The following is a 14034-nucleotide window of genomic DNA, read 5'->3' as shown; positions in this document are numbered from 1 at the left end:
AAACAGTCACACATGCTTAGATTCGCAAAGGATTGCCTAAACATAAATACGATACTTCAACTTAAAAATGCAGGTGACCATCATGTTTCGCAACTTCCTTTCTGAACGATCATCCTTGAGCGTCTCTAACTACCCTCAGTACTAGTACCCTGTTCGGCGTATCGCACACTCGTGTCTTCATCCTTCAACTTCGTCCCTCCTGTCTGCGCCGTAGTTAACTGTCTCGAGGCTATCCCCTCTTGTAAAGAGAGCGACACCCGGGTATTTGGCATGACGACGCTCGAGAAGACCTCGTTGGATGTGAATGACTGGTGGAGATCGAATGTATCCTTTGAGTATACGCGATATAAGAATGTCACAATCACCAGGAGGTTGCATATGATGAGACTGAGCGCAGCCTAATTTCTGTCGGATTTTGCAGAGCAGTGCGAGGACGTGAGCGTGCTTACCTTGACGTGCGCAAATATCATCGTGGTTGTGTTATGGACCTTGAGGAGGATTATAGAGTGAGGGATTGTGATGGCGGTAACTAGAAGCGATGCGCCGAATGCAGATAGAACCAATATTTTTCTGCTACGCGAAAGCCCTACTTTTCTCCAGAGATGTAGCGGCGTAGCAACGAGGGAAAGATCTGCGATGACGTCCGCTGCGAAAACAAAACATTATTTGAGGACCTCAACAGCCCAAGAAAGCACAGAGGTACTGACTGATTAGATGTGAGAGCGCCACCGACTTACCCATGCTGCAGTGGTGGAGTTCGCAGATGCTGATCTTCTGGGCGACCAAGGCGGCCCACATGCACGCGAAGGATGCTGCAATGAGATAGGTAATCTGTTTGTGGATCTTGCACCCTGAGTGGTTGGCGATGCGGATGACGGAAAAAATGATGCTCATGCGCGCAGCCCTGAACCAGTCAGTTATAAATATTAATATAAATCAATTGTTTGTGATGCGCACCACAGGACACTGGTGAAAGCGATTGTGAGGATCCAGGCTGGGACTGATATGAACACTCAATTAATCTTAGAGTGTGAAGTCAAGCACTCACAAGTAATCCTTCTGTCGAGCCAGATACATGCCAGACAAACAACTGAGGGAGGTGGTTGGTTTACAGACCAAGGGAGCGTACAAGAAAAATTACCGTCTGCGATCAGTGAAATTGCCGCCCATACATCTTCCCACCAGAAGTAGCCCGTCGAGGCTCTGTAAACAAGCCTGAAGATGGTGCAGAGTATGGCAATACTGTGTGATACCAAACCCGCGACTTTCCAGATGGCGATGAACATAAGAATCCACAATACTGGCAACGTTCAACTCACCGCTCAGTCGAGAGGAGTAGAATAATGCCACCATCCTAGCGCAGACAAAGAAAAGGTGAGCTGAGGACGCAAATCGTGAGGACCGACCGTATATGTGATGCTGAATGACCCTTTGTACCTGTTTCGGTGACTTTTAGCGGCATGTGTAGCCAGTGACGACAGCTTGCAGGGAAGTGCAGGCCGACCCGACTCATGACATGTACTTACTTGTGGTGCCTATGATGCGATGATGTATGGAACATCATCTCAAAGTGTTTCGCGCTCCCGACAAAAAACACTCCGAACAGATGGCCATGAAGCTGATCATGTAGTAAGCCCTACTCACCTTCATGGTACGCATGAACAATGCCCCTGATCTGAAGATGGCAGGAAGGAATTTTGGGGTATTGGAGATAACTTATTTTAAAGTCTCGGTGGTAAGTATCCTGGGATACTTTGCAGTAAGCTGCCCTGGCCTTCCACGGCATTTCGCGAACCTGCGCTGATATTTGAATGGCATCGGATCTTAGTGGAACTTTGTAATAAGCGTACTCGAATTGTATTGAAGGTTGCAAATGGCTCTCGGTTGAAGGGTCGGGTCTGCGGGTATCGTGGGAACATGCTTGGCAGTCCGCGGCGTCAATAATCTGAATCAAAGTCTCAAAGTTCTTCTTAGACGTCTGCTAACAATCGTGTTGTTAGAGGTAAGTGCTGCATCTAGCTACTTATACTTGAGTACTGTCTTGAAGCTTGATGCAAATGCCTCCACTATCCAGTCAGGGCCTGCGGCAGCAGAACTCTGTCGATAGTAATGGTGACGTACTTGTCAGGCCGGAATTTTTGTGCGTCAGCGCTGAGCGCTCCGACATGGAAACTCTTTAGGGCGCATCAAATCCTTGTAAAGTGCGCTGCACAGCACTTAGTTCTTCCGGGAGGTCCCGAGGTGTGGATGCAGATATTCACTATGTTTTGTTATCCGAAGGGTATAAACTTGCCACTCAGCACCTGACTTGTGCAGTATCACACAACCATCCAAGCGAAGCATCTGCTTCAGGTTCCGTATCCTAATGCGCGTCCAAGTCATTGGATGAGTAAATATGATCCTCTCTAATTTGAAAGATGTATTGATGTTACAGTATCCGTTTGAGCACATATTCTCGATTCATGCACCTGATCAAGCCTGGCGTGGGTGTATGGGAACGCAATTAGACGAGGTGCAGGACAGGGTACAAAACAACTCGGTGGAGTACAGGTATGTACAACAAACACAAAAACGCAGCCCACATACAAGTACAATGGATATCATATAAAGAGTATGTTTTGAAATAGAATGAGGGCTGCTACCATGTTTTGTAACTTTCCTTGCGATCTATCATTGCTCCATGTTTCTATGTTTCTGGTTATGTACTAGTGCCCTCTTCAGCATACATTACGTTTGCGTCCTCCATCTACGCCTTCCTCGCCCCAATCTGCGTTGTCCCCTCTTCTCCAGTGAGTGACGCCCCGGAATTTGTGGTACAAGGCATCTCCGCCAAGACGACGGTCGTGAAGACTCCGTGGGATGTGACTGACTCGTCGAGATCGAATGTTTCCTTCCAGAATGTGCGGTATGCGAATGTAACAATCACCAGGAGGTTGCAGATGATGAGACTGACGGCGGTCTAATTTCCATCGGATGTTGCAGAGCGGCACAAAAACGAGAGCGTGCTTACCTTGACGTGCGTGAAGATAAGCGTAACTGTGTTGCAGGTCTTGAGGAGGATTATAGAGTGAGGGATTGTGATGACGGTAATGAGAAACGATGCGCCGAATGCAGATAGGACCAATATTTTTCTGCTACGTGAAAGCCCTACGTTTCTCCAAAGATGCAGCGGCGCAGCAACGAGGGAAAAATCCGCAATGACGTCCGCTGCAAAAACAAAACATTATTTGAGGACCCTAACAGCCCAAGAAAGCACAGAGGTACTGACTGATCAGAAGTGAGAGCGCCAGCGACTTACCCACGCTGCAGGAGTGGAATTCGCAGATAGTGATCTTCTGAGCGACTACGCCAGCCCACATGCACGCGAAGGATGCTGCAATGAGATAGGTTATTCGTTTGTGGATATTGGATCCCGAGTGGTTGGCGATGCGGATAATTGAGAAAATGATGCTCATCCGCGCCGCCCTGAACTAGTAAATTAGCAATATAAACAAATTGTGTGTGGTGCGCACCACAGGACAGTGGGAAAAGTGATTGTGAGGGCCCAGGCTGGGAGTGGTATGAACATGCGATCATTCTTGGAGTGCGAAGTCAAGTACTCACAAGTTATCCTTGTATCGAGCCAGATACATGCCAGGCAAACCACTGGGGGGATGTAGTTGGTTTACGGACCAAGGTGGCGTACAAGTAAAATCCTACCGTCTGCAATCAGTGCTAATGTTGCCCATGCATCTTCCCACCACAAGTGACGCATCCAGGCTCTGTAGACAAGCCTAAAGATGGTGCAGAGTATGGCAATACTGTGTGACACCAACCCCACGACTTTCCAGATGGTGATAAACATAAGAATTCTAGATACTGGCAACGTTCAACTCACCGTTCAGTCGAGAGGAGTAGAGTAATGCCACCATCAGATACCTAGCGTAGACAGGGAAAGGGTGAGTTTTAAATGCAAATTATGAAGACCGACCATATATGTGACGCAGGATGACCCTCACTATGTCTAATGCTTTGTACGTGTTTCCGTGACTTTCAGCGGCATTTCTAACCTGCGATCACAACCTGCAGGGCCACGCAGACAGACCCGACTGGTAAAATGTTTGGTATCCGTCGCGGAGGACAGGGTTACGAAGTGCTTCCTCCCACACATATCGACGGTAGCGAAGTATACATATTGCCCTTTGATCATAGCCTCCACATATGCAGAGAGCCTTACCTTACAAATGTGTGGAATGAATTTCGGGGTGTGAAGTTACATATCTATTGACGATTGGCTCGAATGGGAGGAATTCTTGCCATTCCTGCAGGGATACCCTGTACAGTAAAATAATCAAGCTACCTTTGTATAGCATTGCGGGATCCCGCGCTGAAGCGCTGATGGGCCATCCAATGGTATGAACAGCTAGCCTGATACGGGCCAAAATACTGTGCACAGTGGGCTCCGACATCAGGTCATGGTAGAGCATTAACCTGAACGTGGGAACCTTATTTCGTATCGATCCGAACCTGTTTACCAAAAGAAAACGATGGTCCCATCGATGGGCTCAAGGCGATATAAAAGCTCTTCTTGATACTATGATATGATATCTGAGCTGTCTTTATCCTCCAGTTATCTGCGCACAGAACCTTAAGGTCAAATTTCCGCTTCGTGTGCACGTACTTTGAGGTAAGTGTTGTATTCTTTTACCTTTAATCGTACGTACTTGACGGTCCATCTGACCAGCCCTGGGCTTTGTTGATGATAATGTTGGTGACAGTCGTTAAACAGTCTTTTTTGTCAGACTTGTTGCTTGCTGTCGTTACATTTGTAATCTTGCAGTGGTCACCATTAGATTGTTGATGATGATCATGTTGGTGTGGGACCCCAGTGATTCTGACGATCACGATGTTCCACTGCGTTTGACACTACTGAACCGAATATGCAGATCCGGGACATGCCTCTAATCCTTTCACATCAATATCATCTTGATCACGATCGCACAGAGCTGAAATTGCTACGCGCAGAGCCTGGAATGGTGCCAAGCTCGAGGCTTCTATACCGACGTGATTCGGAGTATCGGATGGGAACCGCCAAAGTTATATGTCATAGCCCCATGATCTTGCTGCGTGAGTTCTCCGCATCATAACGGCACAATTGAATCAGACAGTTCACTTGACTTTATCACATCACACGACGATTCCAGACAAGAATGGGCTTGTCGAGAATTTATTTTGATCCCGGTTTGCCCCGCTCATCACGTGTGGTGATCGACTCCATCTCCAGAACTTGCCTTTCTGAGCACTACGCTTGGATTTTTTGCCTGCGTTAATCTATTTGGGATCGATGACAGAGTATATACAAGCGGGCTAACAAGCCTGATCGAACACATCCGTAACCTACTGCGTTTCCTCTTACTCCACTTACCCTACCCCCAAAAAACTCTCTGCTTCCCTCCCTATCCCTATCTCAACTGCAATGATACTCGATCGTTCGCATGTTGTCTTACACCACACTGTGCTAGGAACCACTTTCAGAGGCATCGATCATCCAATATCCACCGTGGATGTACCCATACACCAATTCCGCGGAATCAAATACGCCAGCGTACCAGCTCGCTTTCGTCAATCAAAACTCGTCACTTCGTACCCCTCCTCAGTCGATGCAACCCGCCATGGGTACGTCTCCATTTCACGCCGTGCTCATTCAATTGCTAAAGTGCTCGTTCAGCCCAATATGCCCACAGCCTGACCGACAGAGTCTTGAAGAGGAACTTATTGGTCTTGCCGACAGCGATATCCCAAGACAAGTCTTTAAACGGGATGAGTTTGAGTGTCTCAACTTGAACATCACCTGTCCTGCTGGTCATCACCGTCAATCGCAACTTCCAGTTATGGTTTGGATCCATGGGTAAGACTAGTCTCGTGCTCCTTCGTTGTGTAATAGACGCTCATACGAGTAGCGGAGGCAACCGTGGTTGTGGCTCAAGTTGGATCTATGATGGCGGTGCGCTTGTTAGGAAGAGTGTACGTATTGATTCACCAATCATAATGGTCACAATCAAGTACGTCTCCTTCTTCCTTATGTGTTTCAGTGCAGTGGTATTCATCCACAGTTAGCTTTCGCATAGGAGTGTTTGGTGTTGCCGCAAACATGCAGTTGGCAGATGATAACCGAGCAGCAGGCGATGAAGGCGTGGGCAATTATGGTCAGTTTATTTTTGATCCCTCACGTCGCTCTGACTGATATAGTATCTCACAGGCCTGCGCGACCAACGCCAGGCTCTAGAATGGGTGAACCGTTACATTACAGATTTCGGAGGAGACCCATCCAACGTCACCCTATTCGGCCATTCTTCGGGAGCAGCAGACATCGTTGCTCACCTGTACTCCAGCGCCAACTTGACTCGCCCCCTATTTACTCGGGCAATTGTTCAAAGCGCAATCATTGAGCACAATCCTCCAGAACCACCTTCAGCTGGGTGGCAACTGTCTAGAGCGTTGGCTCCACTGTACGCCTCCTCCGTCGCACAACTTCGTGCTATAGATCCCGAATCACTTGCCAACGTCAATGTCCCCTTCCGGGCTGTTGATGATGGTGTCTTCTTCAGGAAGGGATTCAAAGATCTCCTCTTTCCACTCTCGGAGTCGGATGAACCCGTCAGGGCTCCCCTTGACAGAGGTTTGAACTCGCTGCGATTTGCTATTCGCAAGGCAAAAAGCAAGAGTCGAAGCCCACACCCAGTGGGCAGCTGCGTGCCTACCGTCACCCCTACACCCACTCCTGGCCTCCAGCCCCTCCTCATTGGCGATTGTGCATGCGACAGTTCTCTTTGGTCTCAGCCTGCACGTCAATGGGTAGCTCCCGCTGTTGTGCGACGAATTCGTGCGATCTGCCAGTCAATCACAAAGGCCTCTGCTCTTCTTAATGCATATGAGATAGGCCCGCACATGTTCTCGGAAGATCTTACGGACCGTTTACTTGAGTTCGTGGAGGACGCACGCATAGCATGGCCCACGGAGTGTGTTGTTCAAGCCGCGCAGAGGACTGGTCGACAGGTCTGGCGGTATGTGTTTGATCAGGAGGGTCCTGCACAGGGGATGCCCCACCATGCAGCAGACCTGGTATACTTGTTCGACAACGTTTCACTCCCATTATCACCTTCGTCCTCACCTACTGCTTTTGATGATGACGAGTCGCTTCCATCACTCCCATCATCAAGATCGACCTCTGCTGATGTGGACGAGATCCTCGGCAAGATGCACACCGTCGACGAACTTGACCTCATGGATATCGACAAGTTCTCCTACGGCTCAGAGTCGAGTTTTGGCGGGTGGGCCCAACCCGTTGTTGATGAGTTGATGTATGCCCGTGTGCGAGACGCGATACAGGAACGGTGGATCGCGTTCGCGCAGGGAGAGCGGCCATGGGATAATTCTCGTGGCAAGGTGTATGTTTTTGGCCCTGAAGGCGAAACGGGGGAGCGAAGTGCAGGTATCTTCTCGGGTAGACGACGTCAAAAGATATGGGAGGACGTGCTGAAGCCTCTGGGCATGACGCTTGTGCAGAAGGTCGCACAAGAGCTCAGCAATGGTCCTGGGCTGCCACGGTAATCGCCGTGAGTTCAGCTGCTCGTCGTGGTCTTTCAAAAGCGCCTGTCGCAATGTTTATGACATTCATCTTTGTGGGGATAATACGTCTTTTAGTTATTTATTGGGTTGGGAGGCTGGTTTGTATTGTATTTTTTCTTTCCTGGGTGGTTCATACACGTTCGATATCACATTGCATCTACGGTCATATCCAAGTCTCATACGTATACACATACATGTTATTTTACCATTGCATTATTTTGAAGGAATCTTAGCTTTCAACTGTGCGCTGACGTCGAATTCATGTTGACGATCGCATTCGAGGACCATTCCTCGGCATCTTCCGTGGCTCCTTACACCTTCCACCGTCGTCACGGTGGTGCCTCAGGCCTCAAATAACCAATGTCGGAGTCGCTCGAACTCTCCATGGATGCACTCGACGAGGGCGCCCGGGACAACGCTTTCTTTTCCCTCCCTGGCGAAGAGGAACTAATCATAATTCGATCGCACTTGTGAAAATACTACACAGAATATGTGTTCCGATGACCTCTGACTCCAAGTACCTGTGAGTATTTCTAAATTATGTCCCATGCTGGTGGCCACCGGTGGGCTGGTCTTGTTGGCTATGTGGTTACTAGACATTTGCTTTGTGGACATTGGCACTGCATGTGAAGCAATGTGATCATTTGACCCCGAAATTTGCGGGTGAGCAAAAAGACTGTGAGCAACTATGTGTATGGGTAGACGAGGTTCGCTTTGGAAGTAATCACACTAATGTCATTCGAAGTTCAAGTTCGAACGGACCCACACCACGGATCATATGACGCGAAACGCAAGATGTTATGGGATCTCAACACATCCTTAATTGTGCCTGAAGCAACTTGCTGACGGTATATAAGACTGCAACTGTCCAGCCAAAGAATTGCTGAACAGTTGAAACAACCACACCGTGTACGTTTTTACTGTGCGATCCCTCTTTGCTGCTAGATCTAACAGTTAACACATCAGTGCAACCATGACTCGTTTTGTACTAGCCGTGGCTATGATAGTTCACATCCTCCTTGCGCTCACCACGAGAGTTAGTGCCGAATGTGAGGCCTGCCCTAATTGCGATTATGAGCAAATCAGTCCATCGCAAGGGAACGCATGTCTTAACTACTGGACATGCTCAGGCGATACCATCTCGTGCTATTATCCTTCTGTTGCGAATCCGGGAACGTACACAGGGTGCTCATACAGTGCATCGGCCGTAAGTAACTGTCTCTCGCAGCAGTGCATAGGCGCTCACCGATTTTTGGATTTCAGGATTGGGCACTTACAGCTGGCCCCAGCAACATCTGTTTCCCGTATTCGGGACTGAACTCGAAGTGTCAACCAGGAAACGACCCTTACAACCTTGGCATCCCAGCCTGCACCGCTTCATACGGGTATGTCGGTGAATATAACAGTGGACTGTTGTAAAGTACATGAATTGGGGAGCCGGTTTTGGTTGTGGTTGAGGTAGAATTGAGGTAGACACCAAATTTAGGCAGACAGATGATTTGGTGTACGTTGAATAGTAATCTCTCCATAAGCTCATCGCTCAATTTTTATGCTCGTAGTCTCTCGTTGCAGCCCACACATGCGGCCGGGTGCGTTGGGCGATTTATTCAACGCGGAGTACAGGCGCAATATGGGCGACCTCTACCTTATCACTGCGTGCAAGTGCACGCACAGCGAATTGTATATATTCGAAAAGATCTAGGCTTCAAGAACTCGCATGAGTTGGCACATCCAAATAAGTAGTTGTGACGATCATCTACTAAGCGCTGAGACTTTCCCAACCAGGTTAACACTTAATTCGACACCACACTTCTTGATGAAGATCATAAGCATGTGCATAGTACATACCTTCATGAAGACGAATTCATGCACTTTCGAAACGCCCGATTCGGAGAATCATTGGATCCAGCGTCGAAGACTCCGTTGATGGCGATCTCTGGTCAAGCCGTATAAGCTTGCATCACTTGCGGTCTCCTAATATGATTATCCTACTTACTCTACTTACCAAAATCAAGCAGCAGCAGCAGATGTCCCGCTTCGGCCTTCAACTGGCTGCCGTCATACGTAGCCGTAATTTTGTTTTATGGTGAGCCTTTTACATAATACGCAGTGTTACATTCCGGTCTTTTAGAACCATATTCATGTATTGAACAGTATCGCAGTGGTGATGTTCACTAGCGACTCATTCACATCGCCTTCAATTCCTTTGCCGTCCTACTTCAGAAATTGGACAGTTGATCACGCAATCTGTCACGGCGTGCAACATGACATGTTCGAATCCGGAGTCGATTTCCCAACTCTCTGCTAAATTTAACACGGATACCCGCCGCCGCGGGGATATTCGCGGGTGCGCTAGTGATTATATTGATCAAGCTCAGGATGCGTGGACAGATTAAAGCTGAGTCAATTTGCACAGCGTGTCATGAGGGGATGAAAGGAACTTCAGCCGGGGATCGTCCCGATGGGATCCCGGTTGCAACATAGCCCCAAGGCTGAATTCAAGGCAACAGACCAGGACTTACTGGGAGCGTTGCCGGCATGTTTTTCGTTCACAAAAAAGCGCCTTGCGTTGTTTTTCATCTCGTCTTTTCACTTGCTATGTGATGTTTCAATCATGGTCAACGTGTCTTAAAGGTACGTATTGAGTTCAACTCAACCCGCCTACTTATGAGTCTCAAGTCTAGAACAGTGATAGCAGCGACCTTTCATGGAGTGGCGATTGCGTGCACTGTGTTGAGGTTATCATATCGGTACTATGTCGCACGACTGTGGTGGGAAGACATGTGGGCAGCACTATCACTGGCTTTCGATTCGATCTGCTTTGTCTGTGCCTTGCTTGATCGGCCAACTGCGGTCAATTGTGCGTTTATGCAGAATCTGGCTCGTGGCCTTTCTTAAGCTTGCAGACATAGATGCAATGCCAGCGGGCAGTCGAAGAGTATTTTGGCTCGTATCTATGGCTTTCCCTTGCGTTCTCTGGTACGTCGCTAGCCATCGTATGAGTTTGTACTTTTCGTACTAACATTTTACGAGGTTTGCGAGAGCCAGCATCCTATGTTCCCTCATGCGTGTCGCAAATCCTGAAGGCAGCCTCAGACACATCGTTTACGGCACAGGAATCTTCTTCGTTATCATGTGGATTGGGACCATAGCCCAAAAAATCTATATCTGCGAACGCTACGCATGCCGCATTCCCAATTTTGTTGCGATATCGCAACTCGTTAGTAAGTTTGTCGGAACCTTGCCGATCTTCAAAATCTGATATGATCGTTCATTTTGCGGATCAGCGGACATGCTTTCAGATGGGGTGCTAGTTGTCCTACCGCTTTTGGTGTTCCGTCACATTCATCTACCTAAGAACCGAAAGACACTAGTCTTGCTATCATTCTCCGCTGCCATTTTCATCACAGCTGTGACTATCCTGCACTCTGCAATGCTGTTCGGGCCCGATTCCACAGGCATCATTGTTATCGGACACGTCAAGGTAAAGTGATATTTTAGTCTACTTGTTGGTTCAGAATTTATCGTGACGTCCATATATAGGTTGCTGTTTCACTCATTGTTTGCGATCTCCTCGTCCTGGTGACACTAGTGTATCGCGTTTGCGGTTTTGGCGATATCGATATGCCACACAGCAGCGAAACTATGGTGTTCACCAGCGTTGACTTGGAACAGCTCGGAGCAGATTGCTCGATATGCAATTCGTTATCGAATCCAATGAGGAACTCCATGTCGTCCGCATGGAGAACGACCCCAAATAATGTAATTAAGGAGGACGAGGATGGTAATACACCTTCAGCGGGTAAGGACATAATGGCGGAGAAATCGACATCAACGGATGCGGAGGTGGTTGTCGAGAGCATACCTTCCAATTCCTTTTATAATACATTTCCTTAGTATTGTATCGTTCCTTATAGTTTGTTTTGCATTTCAAGCAACTTCAAACCTAACCGGTTGGTCACTAAGATAAGAATGAGAGTATCCTTACCTCCTCATGCACTGGCAAGCGCTCTGGTTCCGCTGGATATTTCTCAACTGGCAGTACGTCCTGTTCAACGCGAACACTGGATCTGATATGTGTCAATGAGGTGGCAGAAACAAATTCGTCGCAGATTTACAGCCCAGGATGAGGTTGCGCCTGTATAATATCTGGATACACGATACCTTACAATCTGATCAGACCTCTTCAACTCAATCGATCGGCATTGATGCAGTGGCGTCGAAGAATGGGCCACAGATATTGTTAAGTTACAATGGAGCTCCACTGTGCTCAGAACCCTTCTGTACCCCGCAGCGAACTCATCGACGTTCAGTTATTGCTCGCCTGCGAGTCCGTTACGACAACGTACCACTATCAGCTGTATTGCATGTATATAACATTGAATGATTATTTGAATCAAAGAGATGGGCCGACTAACCTGACAGGGCAGTGTTATGCCATCTTCACCGTCAGCCCTAAGCATAGGGTGCCATTGCTGTCTACGTATTCAGTATCGCTAAAGAAAAACAGTTCAAGTCAGCTTGTTCAAGACTCGCAAAACCCGCTGATGGATACAAATGGCACTGCGAGGAAGATTAAGGAAGAGGACTTACTTGTCCATAGGCCAATCATCCAACTGTATGCTAATTGTGCTCGTGGCGGATTCAGTGTGCCTGTATTGGTGAGACAATCTGTGTGATGGCCAGAGCAAGAAAGCAAAAAATAGTTACATACGAACAACAAAAACTTTAGTATGCCTTGGCTTCGAATGTTGGGAGTAATAAACTCACCCCTTAGGCACAAGTGTGTCCGATGGATGTCTCATATCTAAAACTAGATGCTGTGGGGTGTCCGAGCCAGGCTGTGGCCTGTGGGCCATTATCGAAAGTGTGGCGTCCGGATGTACTACTCCCATGCTATGGTCAGAAAGACGAAGTTCAATGTGCCACTTTGCATCTGTTCCTATGTAAAATTCCAACATCCATATACGTCCTTCAGGGGATAGCATATTCGTATCAATGTGAAGAAAAAGCCAAAAGACGAGGGCCACATACCCCGGGCAATAAATTCCGCTGCCAATGTCTGTATGGTACGCAGGCGTATATGGAACATCCTGAAGGTGACAGCAGCAAAGAAGTAGTTTTCGTCCAGTTTATGCACTTCGATATCACTGAGCGGACAACTTCCCACCATTCCCTCTGGCAGCCCATGTTGAAAGACATCAATCTTGTCTTGTGGGCAACCTAACATACATCTGAAAGACTTATCCCCAGCTGAAAGTACGTGACAAGTCAAATAATGGTCTCTCGGGACATTATGTACCATGTGACTTACTATTGACAGTGCGCCCCAAATTCAGCTGCATAAACAGATCATGGTCGTTAAGTGCCATGCATGCACGACGCAAGTCGGAAGTGCACGCGGGCGAGAATTCAGAAATGAAATTCTTAAACGCCCAAAGGGCGGCTCGTCGGTTGTTTATGACCGCCCAATACAGCGCCGTGTGACCCTCGAAATTGAGTTGTTGCACGAGGTCGGAAAAATTTGCTGCTGAGAGAGTAGCGGCGCAGGAGTTGACAATTGACTCGACAGAGGTAGGGTTTAAATCAGGATAGGAGACAATTTCACGGATGTGAGAGAGAGCCGTGGCACGACGTTTTTGCTTGGATTGTGGGAATGAAAATAACGGTCGTTTGCACTGGACGGAGTCTGCTGATACGAACACGCTAGAAAATGCATCATAGGAGGGAGGTGGGTTGGAGACGTGAGACGCGCTGTCATTAAAGGCTTTAGACTTGGTGGCCATTGTAGAGGAACATAAACAGAGCTGATATATAGATCGAAGCGATGTTACTAATTTATTTGAGAAAATAGGGGCCTGCTACCTGTTAATCTGGTGCTTAGTCACGATGTGACCTTAAGGCGCTCGAAGGGTGTAAGCCGATCTACGTCATAGACATACGACGTCATTCACTTCTGATGCGTCGTCGTGAGCTGATTGGACACCGTCGAATACTGATCCCTATATATACCGCGCTGTGCACATACTTACGGATCATCTCCTTTCCGTACTTCTCAATCATACTCTCTTCCACCTTATTATCTGATTCTTAGTGTTGCCGTCGACGTGATGGCTTTCCAGCTGATCTGTGTTCTGCTGCTGCTGATTTGTATTGATCCGTTGCTCGATAGATCATAAATCAGCAGCAGCGGTAGTACTGTTGGTTTATGTGTATGATGTTGGGAAGATATTTTGTTTGGTGGTTTGGAATTCGAATCCACTGATGTTATATAACAGATGCATGCCGGATCAGTGGATTTTTGGTATACAGAATATCGGTGCATAATCCACCGAATATAAGTCTAACATCCACTGAAATTATATAACCCGTCCTTTCTACAGCGGTCTGGTGGCTAGGAATTCGAACAGAGGTATGGTGACGATG

The 14034-nt window shown here is 47.8% G+C and overlaps 6 protein-coding genes across 6 annotated transcripts; 3 read left to right on the top strand and 3 right to left on the bottom strand.

The window, feature by feature from the left end:
• Positions 1–14: 14 nt before the first annotated feature.
• Positions 15–1845, bottom strand: DEU56DRAFT_787361 (uncharacterized protein). The gene is made up of 8 exons (XM_041352412.1): positions 1527–1845; positions 1320–1437; positions 1142–1264; positions 1049–1090; positions 958–994; positions 708–904; positions 450–646; positions 15–398 (listed from the first exon to the last, which is right to left on the bottom strand). Exons 2-8 carry the CDS (start codon positions 1351–1353, stop codon positions 126–128), a joined length of 903 nt encoding a protein of 300 aa, XP_041211378.1. The 5' UTR covers positions 1354–1437; positions 1527–1845; the 3' UTR covers positions 15–125.
• A 753-nt stretch (positions 1846–2598) lies between these two features.
• Positions 2599–4064, bottom strand: DEU56DRAFT_170202 (uncharacterized protein). Its single transcript, XM_041344882.1, has 7 exons — positions 3878–4064; positions 3700–3822; positions 3604–3645; positions 3513–3549; positions 3269–3465; positions 3011–3207; positions 2599–2959 (listed from the first exon to the last, which is right to left on the bottom strand). Exons 1-7 carry the CDS (start codon positions 3909–3911, stop codon positions 2747–2749), a joined length of 843 nt encoding a protein of 280 aa, XP_041211377.1. The 5' UTR covers positions 3912–4064; the 3' UTR covers positions 2599–2746.
• A 1391-nt stretch (positions 4065–5455) lies between these two features.
• On the top strand, positions 5456–7590 carry DEU56DRAFT_753779 (Alpha/Beta hydrolase protein; the record flags this gene model as incomplete). Its single annotated transcript, XM_041349739.1, has 5 exons — positions 5456–5655; positions 5708–5887; positions 5940–6041; positions 6097–6185; positions 6239–7590. The coding sequence occupies 5 exons, from the start codon at positions 5456–5458 to the stop codon at positions 7588–7590; spliced, it is 1923 nt and encodes a 640-aa protein (XP_041211376.1).
• An 807-nt stretch (positions 7591–8397) lies between these two features.
• On the top strand, positions 8398–9326 carry DEU56DRAFT_170137 (uncharacterized protein). The gene is made up of 4 exons (XM_041344881.1): positions 8398–8517; positions 8575–8815; positions 8872–9112; positions 9168–9326. Exons 2-3 carry the CDS (start codon positions 8582–8584, stop codon positions 9025–9027), a joined length of 390 nt encoding a protein of 129 aa, XP_041211375.1. The 5' UTR covers positions 8398–8517; positions 8575–8581; the 3' UTR covers positions 9028–9112; positions 9168–9326.
• A 916-nt stretch (positions 9327–10242) lies between these two features.
• Positions 10243–11505, top strand: DEU56DRAFT_899737 (uncharacterized protein; the record flags this gene model as incomplete). The annotated part of the gene is made up of 5 exons (XM_041356493.1): positions 10243–10468; positions 10521–10587; positions 10642–10832; positions 10896–11092; positions 11152–11505. Exons 1-5 carry the CDS (start codon positions 10276–10278, stop codon positions 11503–11505), a joined length of 1002 nt encoding a protein of 333 aa, XP_041211374.1. The 5' UTR covers positions 10243–10275.
• An 869-nt stretch (positions 11506–12374) lies between these two features.
• DEU56DRAFT_909972 (uncharacterized protein) lies at positions 12375–13394 on the bottom strand (the record flags this gene model as incomplete). The annotated part of the gene is made up of 3 exons (XM_041357139.1): positions 12375–12580; positions 12643–12861; positions 12923–13394. The coding sequence occupies 3 exons, from the start codon at positions 13392–13394 to the stop codon at positions 12375–12377; spliced, it is 897 nt and encodes a 298-aa protein (XP_041211373.1).
• Positions 13395–14034: the final 640 nt, after the last annotated feature.

This window comes from Suillus clintonianus (assembly GCF_016758775.1).
Source record: "Suillus clintonianus strain FC179 chromosome Unknown DEU56scaffold_16, whole genome shotgun sequence".
Classification (NCBI taxonomy): Eukaryota; Fungi; Basidiomycota; class Agaricomycetes; order Boletales; family Suillaceae; genus Suillus; species Suillus clintonianus.
This window is presented reverse-complemented; position numbering and strand designations above follow the sequence as displayed.

Coding starts and splice junctions, on each gene's coding strand:
- DEU56DRAFT_787361 (XM_041352412.1), bottom strand. CDS start 1,353: ATGGTGGCATTATTCTACTCCTCTCGACTGAGCG. Junction 905..957: donor GCTTTCACCAGTGTCCTGTG/GTGCGCATCACA, acceptor TGACTGGTTCAG/GGCTGCGCGCATGAGCATCA. Junction 399..449: donor TGATATTTGCGCACGTCAAG/GTAAGCACGCTC, acceptor GACAGAAATTAG/GCTGCGCTCAGTCTCATCAT.
- DEU56DRAFT_170202 (XM_041344882.1), bottom strand. CDS start 3,911: ATGGTGGCATTACTCTACTCCTCTCGACTGAACG. Junction 3,550..3,603: donor GCTCGATACAAGGATAACTT/GTGAGTACTTGA, acceptor TACCACTCCCAG/CCTGGGCCCTCACAATCACT. Junction 3,466..3,512: donor ACTTTTCCCACTGTCCTGTG/GTGCGCACCACA, acceptor TTACTAGTTCAG/GGCGGCGCGGATGAGCATCA.
- DEU56DRAFT_170137 (XM_041344881.1), top strand. CDS start 8,582: ATGACTCGTTTTGTACTAGCCGTGGCTATGATAGTTCACATCCTCCTT. Junction 8,816..8,871: donor GCTCATACAGTGCATCGGCC/GTAAGTAACTGT, acceptor TTTGGATTTCAG/GATTGGGCACTTACAGCTGG.